This window comes from Pleuronectes platessa, chromosome 7 (assembly GCF_947347685.1).
Source record: "Pleuronectes platessa chromosome 7, fPlePla1.1, whole genome shotgun sequence".
Lineage (NCBI taxonomy): Eukaryota > Metazoa > Chordata > Actinopteri > Pleuronectiformes > Pleuronectidae > Pleuronectes > Pleuronectes platessa.
In genome coordinates, this window is record NC_070632.1 from 8,602,746 (window position 1) to 8,622,572 (window position 19,827).

General features: G+C 43.3%; 1 protein-coding gene and 1 long non-coding RNA gene across 3 annotated transcripts; one reads left to right on the forward strand and one right to left on the reverse strand.

The window, feature by feature from the left end:
- The first annotated feature begins 3,680 nt into the window (after positions 1-3,680).
- Positions 3,681-5,292, forward strand: ascl1b (achaete-scute family bHLH transcription factor 1b). The gene has a single exon (XM_053426173.1). The coding sequence runs from the start codon at positions 3,828-3,830 to the stop codon at positions 4,437-4,439; it is 612 nt and encodes a 203-aa protein (XP_053282148.1). The 5' UTR covers positions 3,681-3,827; the 3' UTR covers positions 4,440-5,292.
- Positions 5,293-10,238: 4,946 nt separating this feature from the next.
- LOC128443939 (uncharacterized) lies at positions 10,239-13,062 on the reverse strand. Of its 2 annotated transcripts, XR_008339095.1 has the most exons (6): positions 12,951-13,062; positions 12,360-12,542; positions 11,654-11,740; positions 11,462-11,526; positions 10,746-10,893; positions 10,239-10,513 (listed from the first exon to the last, which is right to left on the reverse strand). It is a non-coding gene; the product is annotated as an uncharacterized LOC128443939 (long non-coding RNA). The 2 variants fall into 2 exon arrangements; XR_008339096.1 differs by lacking the exon at positions 11,462-11,526.
- Between the last annotated feature and the right edge of the window lie 6,765 nt (positions 13,063-19,827).

Below are 19,827 nucleotides of genomic sequence, written 5' to 3' on the forward strand. Positions count from 1 at the left end.
CCCTCCAATTAAAACTTCACTTCCTCATTCCGTCTCAGGTTGAGGGTTTGTTAAACCTAACTGTGAAATATGGTTTTTCTCCTCTGCCTCCTCACAGGGTCTCTTGTGACCTTTTAAACACGGTAACGGTACCAAAAGGTCAGGGCCTCTGACAGGGGAGAAGTGCTTTGTGTTTGCTGACCATGTCCTTATTGCAGACCTTGGGCTAGGGATGTTCTCGGACATCATGGTGCAGATGCAGTGGCCTGTCAGAGCTTTAAAAAAATTCACCCCTAGCACGCAGTATTAGTTTTGAATAGAGAAGCGATACAGGCTCTAATGGAGCACTTCCCTTTTCCTGAGCACTGGAATTGCTGAGGGCCCATCATGGCTGCCACGGAGGACGGATGTACACCGCTTATCAAAATACCACACAAACGGTTGACATCCTGTTTTACACCTTCACGCACGATACAAAGGAAATATCAGTGTCAGGGAAGTACTTGTTTTCCCTTGTATCTGTACTTTACTTGAGGAGATAATTATTATTACCTTTACTCCACTAGATATACAAGCAAATATCTGCATTTTCAACTTTACTATACAAAGCATTGTGTTACATGTTCAAATTGTATTTTATATTTTTTAAGTAATCAATGATGAGTCGGAAATTGGTCCATTGATCCATTAGCACCGGGAGGTAATATTAGAGCCCACCTCCTGCAGTGGTAGCATCACTGGTGTAGAAACAACTGAAATTTCGTAATGGTTGCATCAGGGAAAAAGATACACTCTGCAAGTACTTTTACATTAAATACTTTAAGTACATTTAAAAGAAAGCGCTTTGTTACTTTTACCTAAGTAGAAAAGTCAATATGGTAACTTTACTTTGATTTGAGTACCTTTTTGTCCATTTATTTGTACTTTTACATTGAGTCAAATTGTTTGAGTACCTCCTACACCACTGTCTTTGGAATTCTACTTTCTTCTGGTTCATATCTCATCTCTGTCTCTATCTGTCCAACACCCACTCACACACACTCTTAATCACGAGGCATTGCACCATTGTTTATAAAAAGAAAACACCTGGCTGTTGTGGCACAGGAGTTTCAGGTTGTTTCAAAGAACCTGATACCTTGTTCAATATAGCCACACCCTGACCTGTATGAATAACACTGGGTCGGGCTTCAACTTAAATCACTGTGTGTGTGTGTGTGTATGTAAAAAATACATTTGTTGATCGGAAATGTGAGGTTTAATCATTAGTACTGTTTCTTATTGTATATGGACATTTTAGGAATAGTGTGTGGAACGTTTGGGAGAATTGAGCGTCATATACATTTATAAATGTTTGACCGACCACAGACTTCCTGTGGGTTTAAACTCGTTTTTTCCAAGACGCCATAGTGTGGAATAAATTTCACAATGTCCGATGAGTCAGTTCTGAGTCAGGAAGTGAATCCTTCGCCTAAGGTGCTGCAGGTTCCAACAAAAGACTGAATATGAAAATACATTTTTACAAACTTTAGGTTGAACAAGATACAGGGAGTCAGTCGAGTGGTTCAGCATCTTCCAACATATCTGTCACACAATAAGAACACTTGGTCGTCTTGTTATGACACTGACAGCTTCCTCAGATGCTCAGATGTAGCATCAGGGCAGATGACATTGAACTCTATGGAGTAGTGGAGTGTTTTCAATCAGCGCCCCCTGCTGACAGGGTGAGGTTATGGCACCAATTGAGTGTCAGGGGGGAAATCCTAGAAGATGAAAGTGGGAATTGCCACACAAAGCGTGGTCATTCACATTAACCACACAGGATGAGGTAACTCTCTAGTACCTCGAAGTCACATTGTATTACACAGTAAACATACACACAGGATATTTTCCCTCTTTCACGGCAGGAAGTCTCAGATCATAATTCTCAACTCAGTTATATGAAGAAAGAAGAAATGGGATGATAATGGGTTCTTTCTATGGGAGACTGATGTGTCGTCCTCATAAATTGGTAATTATTTATCAACTTTATTTTGTGATCTCATGTAAATTTAACCTTGATTTTGAAAAAAAGTTTGAAAACGGCTTGTCAGAGCTAAAATTAGGAAAGTAATTAATATATACGAAACAAAGTTGGCCCTGAATCATAAGCTTCCTCTTGATTATGTTGCAGTCTTTAGCTGCACAGCTGAAAAACCTTGTTCTTGTCCTCTGGCCCTTGAGGTGGACTAATGGAGTGTGAGTTGGGAAACTTGAGTTCAACTTGAATATAGCCACTAGTGTTTTAACTTTGCCTCAAATGTTTGGAAAATATGTCAAGATGAATTACCAAATTATTATTTACTCTGATTTATCTAAAGGCCTATTTGAAAAGTGAATGATGTAGGAATTTAGCTGTGGAGGCTGAAGGTCTCAAGATCTGATCTTAGAAGTTGTTAATTAACTTTTGAACTCTGGTTTAGTTAGTAAAAAAATGTCCGCAGGCTCAACCCAGAGGAAACCACCAGTTGACAGGGAATCCCCCTCTCGCCTGGTTTCAGACGGATCTGCACCAGATGCAGGAGGAAGCGTCATTTATTTCGCCACCAGAGGCCGCAAGCGTCCCACTTCTTTTTATCAGGTCTGTCCTCACGACTTATCTCAGCCAGAGTTTACAGACTTTTAACGTGAGCAGTTTCCAAGCACATTTCTCAACAGTGAAATAAAGCAAATTTAACTAGAGAGATAACGACATTAATGGTGCGATTTAAAGATCCATCGAGAGGATGGTGAGGTGACATTTAACTGTCCGGTCCGATGTGGTGCTGAAATGCTGCGTCCCTGTTCCTGCACCTCGAGTCGGGCTTTGATTTCTCAACGTGGAACAAACAGACACTGGAGAAACGTCCTGCACTCACACAACCTCCCAGTTCAGGAGCCTATAGGACTGGACAGACTTATAGAGAGAATGAAAGTGCCAGCATAGCGGACCACCTGTGCGCTGAGGTGAGACGCGCAGCGCGGTGCGACACGCAGGCGAACCTTCAGTCTTTGTCATAAACATGATGTTTCACTTTCAAATGAATTGCGTCCCTTTTCCGGAGCTTCATAATCGCCATGTGATTGTGCGCAGAGACGCGCTCCTGCGGTTCATTTAGTTGTGTGGAGAAGCTGTAGCCTGGATACAGGAGCGAGCGTCCTTGGTATGTTTGTGATTGTAAAGAGCCAGTGGAGAAAGATGGCTGAGGGGGGTGTGGGGGGACTGATAATTTGAAGACTTGCCAGGGGTGTACATTGTCAAATTCAAAAGGCATTTCAAAGAAGCAAACCATTCACTTTTTCATTCTCTCTCTTTCTCTCTCGCTTTTTTTCATTTCTTTCTCTGTCTTTCCCCCCTCCTCCTTTCTTTCTTTTCGCACGGTTGCAGCCCGTTTGAATCGACCAATGGGCCTTCAACTTAGAGACATTGGAATGTAAATGAGCCCAGCGCGTGCTCCCGGCGCAGTGAAAGCTCGGGATTGTTTATTGAGCTCCCGGAGCCACGCGCCTGGCCCGGGGGGAGTCGACGCGCACAAGAATCACACAGCGGGGGCGGGGCCTCACCACGAAGCGTGCGTCTCCCAAAAAAAAGGGGGGTGGGGGGGTGTTGGGGCGCGTGTTGAAAAAGAGGAGTGCTGCCAAAGTTTGGGTCAGATCGGCTCGTGGAGTAAAGCAGCGGTGAGAGACTTGGACGAGAGTTAGCCACACGGTCCCCACGCGAAGGACACGAGAGCTGTGCACTGCCAACCCCCTTCTTTGCGCTCGTCCTCCCACTTCTTGTCCCAACCGCTCGGGCCCCCGCATCCATCACCTCCACGACAACTGTCACCGAGATGGAAACTACCACCATCACCACCACGCAGACCGCTTTCACCTTTGGACTTAAAGAAAGACACGCCACCCTCAGCCTGCACGCCCCGGCACAGGACTACGCACCGGCACAGGACTGCGCCGTGCCCGACTCGCACCCCGACGCCGGGAACCCCAAGGTGCTGAAGAGACAGCGCTCCAGCTCCCCGGAGCTCCTGCGCTGCAAGCGGCGCCTGAGCTTCAACGGCCTCGGTTACTCCATCCCCCAGCAGCAGCCCGTGGCCGTGGCGCGGCGGAACGAGCGCGAGAGGAACCGGGTCAAGCAAGTCAACATGGGCTTCCAGACGCTGCGTCAGCACGTGCCCAACGGCGCCGCCAACAAGAAGATGAGCAAAGTGGAGACCCTGAGGTCTGCGGTGGAATACATCCGGGCGTTACAACAACTGCTGGACGAGCACGACGCCGTGTCCGCTGCCTTCCAATGCGGGCTGCCGTCCCCGGCGATCTCGAACAGCTACTCGGCCGAACCGGAGTCGCCACACTCCACCTACTCGTCAGATGAAGGCGGCCACGAGCCCCTGAGCTCCGAGGAGCAGGAGCTGTTGGACTTTACAACCTGGTTCGACAGGTACTGAGGCTGACTGGGTCAAACCCACCACACAAACACACACACACAGCAGCGTCTGTGCGTAAAAGCAGCTGACTTCTTCCAGAAATGCTGACATAGACTTGACACAGGCATCAGATCGGTGTCGCCCTCTGTCCAGGGAAGTGCACTGTTGCCTCCCTCCCTCATCCGGGCTGCTTCTGCAGGAGCAAAGCAATAGTGAGAGAGTGGAAGAGAGAAACAGAGAAAGAAAGAGAGAGAGAGCCTCTTGTTGCATTGAGCACAAATAGTCGCCCTGAAGTCCCCACGACAGAGAGGGAGTTGGACTCACTGGAAGGAAAGAACTGTTGATGTTATGTTTGAATAAGTGCAATTACCATGTGACACATCATCATCATCAGCAGCAGCAGCAGCAGGTCGCGTGGAGACGCTGCTGCAGCTCCAGAGGACTTGTTGGATGAGTGTCTCGCCAGAGCAGCACTGCCTTCCTCTGCTGCCGTGCACGTCACAACAAAGATGATGCATCAACAGACTGGTTTCATAACAACAAAGTGTATCATATTGTTTAAACATGAAGACATATTTTTGTACGAAAAACGAAGCAATGTTCTCGAACAACAGCCACTGCCACTTGTGTTGTGAGAAGCAGCTGACAGAGAGGCAGCAGGAGTGACTGTGAGAGTTGTGACCGCAATATCAAGGCTACTACCTGTGACACACTGTAGGGTTTTATATGAATAGCTATAGGTGGTGAGGAGACCTTTATTAATGTATGCACTTGTTCTCCATTTCCCGTAGCTTGAAAATGTAAATATTTGTTTTTAACAGATATATTTTGTGCAAAACAAGTTTTATAAATAAAGATGAATCTATTTATATTACATGCTCTGACAGTGTTTTGGTTCTTCAGTTCGTGCCCAGATGTGTTTGTGTTTGTTTGTGTATGTGTGGGTGTGTGTGTGTGTCTGTGTGTCTGTGTGTCTGCAACCCAGTCTCATCAGAAAATGTTCAATGGCAACGTTGGTCCACTTGGACCGACGTTACCATCTCACAATCTGGCCTCTCAGATTGTGAGATGGTAACATTTAGTCCTCCCATTGTTTTGCATTGGCGTGTTCTCACGTCACGTGACTCTCAAGCTCCCGTCTGCGGAGAGGAAAACATGGCGGAGATTCCTTGTTTTTTCAGATAAAAATATAATTTTGTAACTTAGTTTGGGCATAAAAATACATTCTGACACCATTTCTAGCGAGAAATGTGGTCTTTGCTTCCACAGTCTTCAGCCAGTTCGTGCTTATGATAAATATTTTAATAGTTATCACGCATGTTTTTATCGTTGCTATGATGGTTGCCATGGCACCACGGGCGCAGCTTGGTGTTTAAATCACAGTCCCTGCGTGGTGTCCTTCAGTGATCGTGAATGTTATTCATGTTATATAATAGTAATATTTGAGGCTAGATTACATCTCTAATGAGAAGGATCATGCGAGTCTGTTTATACCGAGGCCGGCCCGAGTGCGCGACCGGCCCGAGTGGCGCGAGCCGAGCGGCCCGAGCGGCGCGAGCCGAGCGGCCCGAGTGCGCGAGCGGACCGAGTGCGCGAGCGGACATGACGTGTGGCTGTCGTAAAAACCCTATTTGTAAACAACCAGCCCTTTAACTCGGGGCTGCGTCATAAACACGGCGCGCTTGGAAGACCACGATGTCATCTTCCTTCTGTCAGGTAAGTAGTTTATTGTTTTTAAAGATCGTTACGATCTAGGTTTACAGTCCGAGTGCGGAGAGAGTCCGTCAATCCACACTATGGACGCTGTTCATCAGCTAATACGCCATTGTTAGCCACATGCTTCAGCCCACGGTAGCCTGTGCTACCTGGGAGGTGAATACATGGTTGTTGAAAGCAGTTCAAGACGCTTAGCTCATCATTGAGGGACGCTACAATATAAATATAAACATGAATTTGATTTATGAATGCTTTAGATTAATAAGGAGTGTATTTGTCTACCATTACTCCACAATATCAGGTCAATTTGGTTTAATGTATAGTATGCACTATGACAATAATGTTTCCATGTTATGGAGTTGCGATTCATTTTATAAAACAATTGCTATGTTCTGTTTTTTAATCAAGGAGGATCCAAGTGAAGCTACAGGAGTTTCATTAACGTCAACAACTTGGACCGAACAGTTTGTTTTGCTTGATGAAGAGCAGGAAGGGCAGCCTGGAGAGAAAGAGAAGCCGGGTTGAGCCCACTACCATCATCCACGTACCACGAGGAAGATGAGGGAGAGAAATTATCCTACCATTAAAGAGGTACTTTTAAGTTACATACCAGAAAAAACATTTTATATAATTTGCCAAATATACATTTTTATTAAATCCCCAAAGTACACTTGCTGAAATACAAGTTAATATCACACTGAAAGAATTTTGATCAATCATGCTTCCCTGCTGTGATTGTTTAACTAGGAAAACAACTTTTTCCACAGGAAGGCAAGTAAATTTAAGGAATACATGTGCAAAGTTTTCCTCTGTTATGTATAATGATGACCCCCATCAAACATAATGTTAGCAATATTTACACCTTTTAATTTATACTGTTTATTTCTGTCTACATGTGTGAATTTGCCTTCATTAGTTTCAGAAAAGAGCGATGATGTATCGGTCAGTGGGCGGCAGCACGAGACTCCGCAAACTAGTCTGTAAGCAAAGCAGACGAAGGCATCGAGGTTGCGGCCTGCCATCATTGTTATTTTGCTTAAGGGACTGAATATGTTTCATGTAGAAATATTAGCATTTCCCTTATATCTACCAAAACTGCTTGTTTCACAGACTGCAGTTTTGTTTTGATCCGATGTGGTGTGCAAATACAACCGTATCTGCAATGGGTTGTGGGGCATTAACATTTGTAACTCTAATTTTGTTTTGACAGACTGTGAAAAGAACGTTGAGAACATCACCACTCTACAGGAAGACACAGTCCAGTAATGGGTGTCAGAAGTTCAGTAGTGAACGACAGGTACTGTGGAAAAATATGTGTCATTGTTGTACAATGTCCTTTGACTCTGTTTAAACAAGGTCAACACAAAAAGGTTTGATTGTAAACTGATATCGGTATGAATTCATGTTATTCTCCTCGTCAAAAGAAACAAACAATCCAAATTACCTGCAGAAAGCCCTTGATGGACGCTTCAGCTGCATCGTCAGACTGGTGAGACAGCAAGATGCCAACTTTAATGCCAATTTATTTGTGTAACATTCTGTGACCAAATGTATAGATAACTTTTTGTAGATTGTAAAAATAGATAACCCATTTATTACAAAAAAACTACACTAGAATTATCGCACTGCGTTGTATGACTCCGCTAACCAGAGCAGTGTCCGTCTACATATTTCTACATATTTTCTCTCATATAAATGACACTGTATCTCTTGACAACTGAAACCATAAGATGAGGTCAGTGTGGCCTTGACCTTTTTACTTTAAGACAAATACAAAGTTAGACAATCCGAAAACATGCAGTTATGCCTCCGGCGACTCGCTATTGCAGAGGCATTAAAACCGTAGTGTAGTAGATTGGATTTTATTGGTGTTACATTGGACATCTTGTATGGGTACACCAAAAAATATATTTGGTTTCACATTCTAGATGGCAATAAGCAGAGTCATCAACTCAGGAAAAATATTTCTGTAGAAAAGAAAGCCTTGTATGTGTGTATGTATACATACACACAAACGCACAATTGAGACGTTTTTGTCTTTTATCATATATTCTCAGGCAGTACTGATGCATTTACTGAGACGGGACGTGAGGGCCTACTCTGCGTGCTCAGAGTTCAAGCCCAGCAGGCTGCAGCGGGCCTGACATATTCCGGAACAGCAGCACAGTCTTTGGATGACTCCTCTGAAGATGAAAACATGGCGAGGTACTTCTCCACTGATGAAGAACTGTGAGGGCTGTGATTAGCTACACTCTCTTGCTACAATGCTACTCATGCTACTCCCTGGCAGCCTTAGGAAGGCATTAGCTTGCTGTGTGGTAGCTGTTAGCTTCAGCATTTTTAGTTTTTAGTGGCCTGTCTGACGTTTATGTTAAAAAAAAATCAGAGGGAACCATCTTCATAATTTAACACTATGGTTTGTTTGTGTCCTTCAGTTCTTCTCAAGAGAAGCAGTACAGGTGTGCCTCAGCTCCACGGTCCCTCCTGCAGCCTCCGCTCCTGATGCTAACCTCATGTCTCCATCACACCAAGCAGCAGACCTGGATTGACAGACCTTTCTCCAGAGCTGCCCCCTCCCTCTGAAACCCCCCTCTCCAAAACACTATTTGTGTAGTTTTTAAAGTATTTTTTGCATGAGAATTGTTGATCATAACATTTCCAGCAGATGCCTTAATATAATGTTTGTGCACAATAAATGACATTGATCATAACATAATGGTATTTCCTTGCACTTCTACACCATGATATTGTCAGATAAGATGCTGATTACATTAAAGCAGTGAATGCTCTGCTTTAAGCAACATAAACACACAATGATTCAATGGATCTGAAGTAGAATGGGCACATTACATTCTGTAGAGAATGCCTCAGTTATGGAACTCAGAAAATAACTTTCTTTATCTGAGGTTCCAGCCATTTATAGTCACAGCAAAGCACACAGGTCTGGTTGTCTAAGTGGCGCCCATATCATTGTTTAAGATGTGTAACATCAAGTTTGTGTTTCAGTGCAAAATTAGTCATTAGTCAAGAGTTCACCATCTTGTTTACACTAAAATTAGGTGACCCAGATGTTTCACAATGCAATCTGATAAGGTCTTATGAGAAACATTCTTAACATTAAAGAAATCAACACAGAGGATAGCAATATCTGTTTGACTTTAATCCGTAGCTGATAATCGGCAGCCTGACTTATTCAAACACATTAATACTACAATGAATGAGGCAGGGCCTTCTATCAGAAATCAACTATATCGTCACGTTATGTTTCTCTTGAGCACATGGAAATTACCTTCAGCTTCCACTTACTGTCACCTGAACCATACTGTTATTTCTGTATCTACAGTGACTTTTAGGAAAACATATACTAGAGGGCAATGTATAAACATTAATACATCTTATTTATATAGAGCTTTTCAAGAAGTGCAAGTACTAAACTGAGGGAAAGCTAATACAAACAATATATATATATATTATTTCCATGTGCCAGGACAGCCTCACACTTGGATATAAACCAATTTTAGAATACATTTGCTTATACTGGAGATCTTTTAAATTAATGTCCCAGAAATGATTTCTGATGGAAAACCCCTGCCTTATTCATTGTAGTATTAATGTGTTTGAATAAGTCAGGCCGCTGATTATCAGCTACGGATTAAAGTCAAACAGATATTGCTATCCTCTGTGTTGATTTCTTTAATGTTAAGAATGTTTCTCATAAGACCTTATCAGATTGCATTGTGAAACATCTGGGTCACCTAATTTTAGTGTAAACAAGATGGTGAACTCTTGACTAATGACTAATTTTGCACTGAAACACAAACTTGATGTTACACATCTTAAACAATGATATGGGCGCCACTTAGACAACCAGACCTGTGTGCTTTGCTGTGACTATAAATGGCTGGAACCTCAGATAAAGAAAGTTATTTTCTGAGTTCCATAACTGAGGCATTCTCTACAGAATGTAATGTGCCCATTCTACTTCAGATCCATTGAATCATTGTGTGTTTATGTTGCTTAAAGCAGAGCATTCACTGCTTTAATGTAATCAGCATCTTATCTGACAATATCATGGTGTAGAAGTGCAAGGAAATACCATTATGTTATGATCAATGTCATTTATTGTGCACAAACATTATATTAAGGCATCTGCTGGAAATGTTATGATCAACAATTCTCATGCAAAAAATACTTTAAAAACTACACAAATAGTGTTTTGGAGAGGGGGGTTTCAGAGGGAGGGGGCAGCTCTGGAGAAAGGTCTGTCACTCCAGGTCTGCTGCTTGGTGTGATGGAGACATGAGGTTAGCATCAGGAGCGGAGGCTGCAGGAGGGACCGTGGAGCTGAGGCACACCTGTACTGCTTCTCTTGAGAAGAACTGAAGGACACACAAACAAACCATAGTGTTAAATTATGAAGATGGTTCCCTCTGATTTTTTTTTAACATAAACGTCAGACAGGCCACTAAAAACTAAAAATGCTGAAGCTAACAGCTACCACACAGCAAGCTAATGCCTTCCTAAGGCTGCCAGGGAGTAGCATGAGTAGCATTGTAGCAAGAGAGTGTAGCTAATCACAGCCCTCACAGTTCTTCATCAGTGGAGAAGTACCTCGCCATGTTTTCATCTTCAGAGGAGTCATCCAAAGACTGTGCTGCTGTTCCGGAATATGTCAGGCCCGCTGCAGCCTGCTGGGCTTGAACTCTGAGCACGCAGAGTAGGCCCTCACGTCCCGTCTCAGTAAATGCATCAGTACTGCCTGAGAATATATGATAAAAGACAAAAACGTCTCAATTGTGCGTTTGTGTGTATGTATACATACACACATACAAGGCTTTCTTTTCTACAGAAATATTTTTCCTGAGTTGATGACTCTGCTTATTGCCATCTAGAATGTGAAACCAAATATATTTTTTGGTGTACCCATACAAGATGTCCAATGTAACACCAATAAAATCCAATCTACTACACTACGGTTTTAATGCCTCTGCAATAGCGAGTCGCCGGAGGCATAACTGCATGTTTTCGGATTGTCTAACTTTGTATTTGTCTTAAAGTAAAAAGGTCAAGGCCACACTGACCTCATCTTATGGTTTCAGTTGTCAAGAGATACAGTGTCATTTATATGAGAGAAAATATGTAGAAATATGTAGACGGACACTGCTCTGGTTAGCGGAGTCATACAACGCAGTGCGATAATTCTAGTGTAGTTTTTTTGTAATAAATGGGTTATCTATTTTTACAATCTACAAAAGGTTATCTATACATTTGGTCACAGAATGTTACACAAATAAATTGGCATTAAAGTTGGCATCTTGCTGTCTCACCAGTCTGACGATGCAGCTGAAGCGTCCATCAAGGGCTTTCTGCAGGTAATTTGGATTGTTTGTTTCTTTTGACGAGGAGAATAACATGAATTCATACCGATATCAGTTTACAATCAAACCTTTTTGTGTTGACCTTGTTTAAACAGAGTCAAAGGACATTGTACAACAATGACACATATTTTTCCACAGTACCTGTCGTTCACTACTGAACTTCTGACACCCATTACTGGACTGTGTCTTCCTGTAGAGTGGTGATGTTCTCAACGTTCTTTTCACAGTCTGTCAAAACAAAATTAGAGTTACAAATGTTAATGCCCCACAACCCATTGCAGATACGGTTGTATTTGCACACCACATCGGATCAAAACAAAACTGCAGTCTGTGAAACAAGCAGTTTTGGTAGATATAAGGGAAATGCTAATATTTCTACATGAAACATATTCAGTCCCTTAAGCAAAATAACAATGATGGCAGGCCGCAACCTCGATGCCTTCGTCTGCTTTGCTTACAGACTAGTTTGCGGAGTCTCGTGCTGCCGCCCACTGACCGATACATCATCGCTCTTTTCTGAAACTAATGAAGGCAAATTCACACATGTAGACAGAAATAAACAGTATAAATTAAAAGGTGTAAATATTGCTAACATTATGTTTGATGGGGGTCATCATTATACATAACAGAGGAAAACTTTGCACATGTATTCCTTAAATTTACTTGCCTTCCTGTGGAAAAAGTTGTTTTCCTAGTTAAACAATCACAGCAGGGAAGCATGATTGATCAAAATTCTTTCAGTGTGATATTAACTTGTATTTCAGCAAGTGTACTTTGGGGATTTAATAAAAATGTATATTTGGCAAATTATATAAAATGTTTTTTCTGGTATGTAACTTAAAAGTACCTCTTTAATGGTAGGATCATTTCTCTCCCTCATCTTCCTCGTGGTACGTGGATGATGGTAGTGGGCTCAACCCGGCTTCTCTTTCTCTCCAGGCTGCCCTTCCTGCTCTTCATCAAGCAAAACAAACTGTTTGGTCCAAGTTGTTGACGTTAATGAAACTCCTGTAGCTTCACTTGGATCCTCCTTGATTAAAAAACAGAACATAGCAATTGTTTTATAAAATGAATCGCAACTCCATAACATGGAAACATTATTGTCATAGTGCATACTATACATTAAACCAAATTGACCTGATATTGTGGAGTAATGGTAGACAAATACACTCCTTATTAATCTAAAGCATTCATAAATCAAATTCATGTTTATATTTATATTGTAGCGTCCCTCAATGATGAGCTAAGCGTCTTGAACTGCTTTCAACAACCATGTATTCACCTCCCAGGTAGCACAGGCTACCGTGGGCTGAAGCATGTGGCTAACAATGGCGTATTAGCTGATGAACAGCGTCCATAGTGTGGATTGACGGACTCTCTCCGCACTCGGTCTGTAAACCTAGATCGTAACGATCTTTAAAAACAATAAACTACTTACCTGACAGAAGGAAGATGACATCGTGGTCTTCCAAGCGCGCCGTGTTTATGACGCAGCCCCGAGTTAAAGGGCTGGTTGTTTACAAATAGGGTTTTTACGACAGCCACACGTCATGTCCGCTCGCGCACTCGGGCCGCTCGCGCGCTCGGGCCGCTCGCGCGCTCGCGCCGCTCGGGCCGCTCGGCTCGCGCCACTCGGGCCGGTCGCGCACTCGGGCCGGCCTCGGTATAAACAGACTCGCATGATCCTTCTCATTAGAGATGTAATCTAGCCTCAAATATTACTATTATATAACATGAATAACATTCACGATCACTGAAGGACACCACGCAGGGACTGTGATTTAAACACCAAGCTGCGCCCGTGGTGCCATGGCAACCATCATAGCAACGATAAAAACATGCGTGATAACTATTAAAATATTTATCATAAGCACGAACTGGCTGAAGACTGTGGAAGCAAAGACCACATTTCTCGCTAGAAATGGTGTCAGAATGTATTTTTATGCCCAAACTAAGTTACAAAATTATATTTTTATCTGAAAAAACAAGGAATCTCCGCCATGTTTTCCTCTCCGCAGACGGGAGCTTGAGAGTCACGTGACGTGAGAACACGCCAATGCAAAACAATGGGAGGACTAAATGTTACCATCTCACAATCTGAGAGGCCAGATTGTGAGATGGTAACGTTGGTCCACTTGGACCGACGTTACCATTGAACATTTTCTGATGAGACTGGGTTGGTGTCTGTGCATGTGTTATCGGGGCGGCGGTAATTGAGCAAACTAGAGAGCTGCTCTTCTATTCAAAGCCCCTGCATGACCTTTTTCCAACTTGGATGGGCGCACGGGGTAAAATTGCGCAGCTGGGTGAGCACTCAATAACCATAATAGACGTGCACCTTCCACTGCGCTTTGTCCACATTCAGGACAGGGGAGATTAATATTACGTTTCATGCATTGCATTGTTTCCCTTTGCACACTCTGCTTTTACCCAATAGCCCGGAGTGCCTGGAGCGCAGTGGGGGGAGAGGAGGGTTGCAATTCACTCCACTCAAAGGATATAGAGACTTTGAAATACGGCCTGGGGAAAGTCAGCAAGACAATGAGTGGGGTCAAAATTCTTATTGCCCGACTGAGATCAATCTAAATAAAACCGGGGGTTGTAGACTAGTTGTATCCCCAACTGTGTTTTTCATGGCGCACACATCCCAATCAAAAAGCCTATCTACTGCGAAATGGGCTGCACAACGCCCCATTGTGCGCGCTATTGTGCGCGCCTTTGCGCCTCATTATGCGAATTATGGAAGATCTATTGTACATAAACACCGATGCCAAAGTCAGCGAGGCGTGCGGGGCGAGAAATAACGAGTCTTATTTCACCTGGTGCTCTCCGTGGGAGTGGGGGGAGGGTGAAGCTGGTCTCACAGTCCTGATATGTTATAATAATTTCAGAAAACTAAAAATACACCACAAGGGCTATTAGCAATTATCAAGAAAATAATAATATATGAGCAATAGTAGTAAATCAAAACAGCACAACTGCTGGACTTTTTGAATCTGACCAAGAAGTAACAGACTGAATAATGTGATTTTTTTTTTTTTTTAAAGAAAGTGTGCCTCTCTCTCTCTATGTGCCTCTCTCTCTCTCTCTCTCTCTCTCTCTCTCTCTCTCTCTCTGACACACACACACACGCACACACAGGCCTGCAGGTGTAAGCCACGTGCCTCTACTCCGTGACAAAGGCGCTGCTGCTCCCATTGGTCCACGGCTCGCGTATGTGTGAGTCCTGTCCGCGGGAGCCAGTGACAAAACTCCAACAAGTGATAAATGACATTAATTACGCCGCTGCTTTATAACCTCCTACGTCACACGGACTCAAACAGACACATGCACGTTGGGCGCCTGCAGAAAACCCCGCTGCTCCTTTATTAAACGCGTGAAATGGTGTCTGTGGCGTCCTTCAGTGTCAGACAGGGGCCGGCGCGCAAACCGAAAATAAGCGCTTGTCTCTTGTCCCTTTCCGAAGATGGATTTGCAATTTTCTCCTCCGCTACAGGGAGGAGCAGAGGCGAGAGGGAGAGATTTATTCATGTCATTTTGTCCGCGGGTCATTTTCACTTTGACAATGCATAAGGGGTGATGTTCATTTTGGCGCATCACAATGCTGAACAATCACACGCAGCTCATTTATGCGTGCGTATTCGTGCGCAAAGCCCCGGTGTGGGCTATGTAAACCACGGGGGACTATAATATGGGGCGAAATAAGCCAAGAGTGGGGGTGACGAGAGGTCATGTGTTGCTGTGAAGGCAGTCATCAGTGCGCCCGGTGCTTTTAAGCCTCTTTGCATGAACCAGAGAGATAAATCCGTTCTTCATGTGTGCGCGTAAAATTGCACGTTGCTCGTCTTTAAACTTTATTGCTTGTATGTTTTGACAATCATATAGAGGAGCACTTATATTTGCATGTTACAGTCCAACCGTGCATCGCCCCCTGAGTGAGGTATGTCAGTCAAATGACATGTGTGTGTTTATTTCTGCATCAAACTATAACTGCCCCAGCTTCCATATATAATATGAGCTAACTGACAAACTCACTTGTTTGTCCATTATTTGCTCTAATCTGAGCAGTAACTGATCTGAACAGCCTAGATTAAAATGGTTATCCAGAAGAAATCTAATAATCATAAGGGAATACGTTTCACACAGCTGTGATGAGATGGTGGATACACAAGTCTTCATGGTTGATCCCTTGTCCCTTTTCTCCATGGACAGAAACTAATCGGACACATGAATGAAGCAACAATTGTTTAATTTTACAAACTTTGATGAGTGTAGTTAGCGCTCAGTGGTAGATCCATTCAACTGGATTTCATGTCAGGAGATCTGACCTGAGGTGAGTCCGTCTGATCACTGCTCAGATTATACACCCACCTGCAGAGCAACAGGTGCAGACTAGAGCAAAAAGGTTCAACCTGACTTTGTCTTATGTGTTCCCTCAGTCTCCAGTCACCGCTGTCTTATTATGTAATGATTTATAATATTAGAGTCAATACAATCCACAACAAATTAATTTCTCAGGATAAAATGACTTGATTGCCTTCACTTTAACCTCAATTAAACTACTCCATGAAACCATTAACATTACTCCCACAGGACTTCCCTCCCCTCGACTCATACAAATTAGACAGCAGACAAAGAATAATACTGAGCGGAGCCACCACTGTAAAGATGCTGATATAGTAAAGTAAATACAGACAAGGGGGGATAGAGAGAGAGAGAGAGAGAGAGAGAGAGAGAGAGAGAGAGAGAGAGAGAGAGAGAGAGAGAGAGAGAGAGAGAGAAGCAATGTGGACGGATGAAGAGACAGGGCACAACCTTGAGCAATGCTTACAGAGGTGTTAATGTTTAAGCAGAGACAGATTTAACACAGACAGAGAGCATACTGAAGAACTGATCTGTAGTAGACTCAGTTACACGCACACACTAACACACACACACACACACACACACACACACACACACGCACACACACACACACACCAACACAAACACTGGGCCGTGCAGGTGGTTCATAGACAAATCTGCTGACCCCCTGGCTACTGATTGAGGAAGGTCCTGGTTAATAGAGGCACTATAGACACACTTGTATTTTCACTCTTTTTTTTTCCGCCTATAGCGTCAGACACTGCAAATCACATTGGTTCTGGGCCACGATAATAAGATTCCGAAGCTTTAAAGCCCCCTCGATGCAAAGTGTGATGCTGTGGATGCACTAAAGCACCAAAACCTTTTTCTCACTAGAGTCTTCTTAGAAGAATGCCTTCATCGGCATTGCACAGCTGAACAACAACATTTGGAAGTGTTACATACAATATATATAAAATGTAAAAACACACCAATAATCTTCATAGAATAGTTAGTTTTATTTGTTGATTCTTCCTTAAAACAGTCGTACCTGTGAACACAACAGGCTGTTAGTTCACACAGTGTGGATACTGTTTGCTAATATCAGATCACGATCTCAACATTATTGATAATTAAGTTTCCGGGATTCAAATCCAATATATATATATTAATACAGACCATTTAAAGATTTTTCTAAGTTAGAGTCAGCACACAACTTAATGCAGCATGTTGTTGTTTAACAATATCATTGCTAAATAATTGTATCCCCCCCTGCACGTCATTTTGATATGACCACTCCAGCTGTGGTTAAAAACTCTTCCTCACCCTCCAAGTCTGAGGCTGCTGAACAGGAGTCTTACTCACAAGTCACTCTTACTTTCAGACAAAAAGTCATTTGACTCATGTTTTTCTTTTATCTCTCTTAAAAAAAGGGGAAATCTTTCTCTTTTCAGTGAACGTTTAAAAAAAAAAAAGAGAGAGAGAGAATCTGAATGCGTGCAGCTCGGGTCTTTTAACTGACACCTCTGTATGTGAGTGAATAGGCCCTAAACTTCAGACGACCCAGCAGAGGAGGATCCAGGCCTGAAGGGTGGAGGGATGCAAGAGGTGGGGATGTGTGGTAGGGTGGAGGCGGCGGGGGCTGTGATTTGCATGGGCCATTGTGCTGCGCAAGTTTGGGGTGCTTTTTTTTTGGCCTGGGCCCTTTTGGCCATTTACTTCCACTCTGGCTGGCTGTGGCGGGCTGTGAATAGTCTCTGCTCCGGGGACACACAAAGGCGCTTTTGTGCTACAGCCGCACCATATTCATCATGTAATGCCTGTAAGACAAATCTGATTGGACGTCTCTGTCACTTTGATGTGGGTCCAGAGTGCGAGTGGCCCTGAGATTGCTAACTTCACTCTCTATTGCCTATTCTGCAGCATTGATATGGGGGGTGGAGGCTCGGGGGAGTGAGGAGAGGTGGCTCGCGGGGAGCGGGAGGAGGGAGGGGGGAGGAGGGAGAGCAGGCAGGGGGTAGTCCTCATTATTTGCAGGAGCAAATTCATAATAAATTTCCCCATTCTACAAAACCGGGTCGAGATGATTGACACTACTTTACGCCAGGCTGAACAAAAGCCCTGATTTGAGCAGAATACCAAATGAATGGGGCGAGCGTGGACTTAATTCAAACAATTTTAATCTCTCCCCGTCCTCCCTCATTTCTCCTCTCCTCCTCTCTCCCCCTTTCCCTCACACTTACCCTCTTTTTTTCAACTCCAACTCTCCTGCCTCCTTTGTCCGGAGCATTCTCATTTTTCAGGGTAATTCTCCTCCAATGGATGTGCTAATTGTGCTGGGTTAAACTGGATGCTGGTGGACTCCTGTGATACAGAGCTTATTCTTGTCTAATGACTGTAATGATGGTTCAGAGGGAGACTGCAGCCTGGAGTGGACGGCTTGTACAGAGCTGGAGAGGGAGATGTTTTGGGGTTTTAATAACTTCTGGGGGCAGAGCGGGTTCTGACGTCTATGGTTTGGTAAAGTAATGGGTATAATGGGACCATAATGGGGGAGCTGCTGCGGAAAAAGCGACAAAGTGATGCCTTTCAATGCAGGAGACCTATTGTAGCTACAGGTGGATGATGACTGAAATCACAACATGAGATTGATGATTGACACCAGAGATGGGCCAGGAATAACATGACGCTTGTTTAACCGTAAATCTTAAGTGGCACATCGGAATTTAGGACCTGAAATAATAGCCTTAAAATAGAACACAGGTGCAGCTTCTGTTTTGTAACTCAACGACTTCTCAGGTGACGTGTTTGAGACCAAGGAGCCGTTTCACTTTCAGTTACTAGGAGAAACAATAAAGTCCAAATTTGGGCAATGTGAGGAAGCTGTGGTGGAGCAGATTCAAAATTCAAGAGATCCTTATTGTCACTGTCCTGGTACAATGACATGTAGCAGGTCTGTAGATGCCTACTTAGGTAACACAGACACACATTGAGATTGTAAAGTATGAGGCTAAAGCATGAAATGTCGAGATAGGATACAAATATATGCGAAAGATGTATATACAAGGAATTTAAATCGAGACAGAATAAAGTGATACACTCAAATAATGTGACGAATCCAAGTAAAATGGATTTTGCACACAAATAGTTATTGCATTGATAAATAGAACAAAAAATTGCACTTGGGAGTTGTGGATAAATATGAAGAAGAAAACAAGTTAAATAGGAAACACTGAAACACCTGTGGCCTGTCAAATATCATCAAAACCTTTCTTATTTAGAATAATAGTCAAAACTTTTTGTAGTAAAAGGAAGTTGGAGTTTGTCCAAACTCCTTGAACGAATCCAAGTTGAGTCACCCCCGAGTGGCAAATATAGGAATTACATTTTAGACACTGACTTAAACTTTCAGCTGTTGTGATCCCTCAATACAAAGATTAGGTTACTTTAAATGTATCTCCTTGTATAAAAAAATGTGAATCCTACTTACGCCATTCTCAATCCCCTTTGGAGGTGTCTTCTGTTTCTGCCCATGGGACGTCCAGCCCATGCTTGACGCTGATGTTCCTGTGGACAGCGACTCGGTTGTGGCATTTCCATATACACAGGACCCACCTGCCTCCTACACCCTGCTGAGCTGGACCGTCTCAGGGACCTCTTTGCATGGCCTGTGGTCCTGACTGGTGTGGTAGACCCTGGCCTTTATCGACCTTGTGCTCCACTTCTCTTCTTTTCTGCCATGATTAGTGGCTCTGTGCTGGATTTTAAATGTAAATAAAACAAAACAGCTTGCTTGATTATTTACTCTCTATTTGAAGAACTATGTGAGCATCACTTTCCTTGTGTGTGTTGGCTTACAGACGTCATGTCAGCTCATTAGAACCTCACCCACACTGTCCTCCTCTGCCCTTATTGTGATATTGACATGAGGAGAAACAAAAAGGGTAACTCCCTTTAACTGTCTTTCTAAA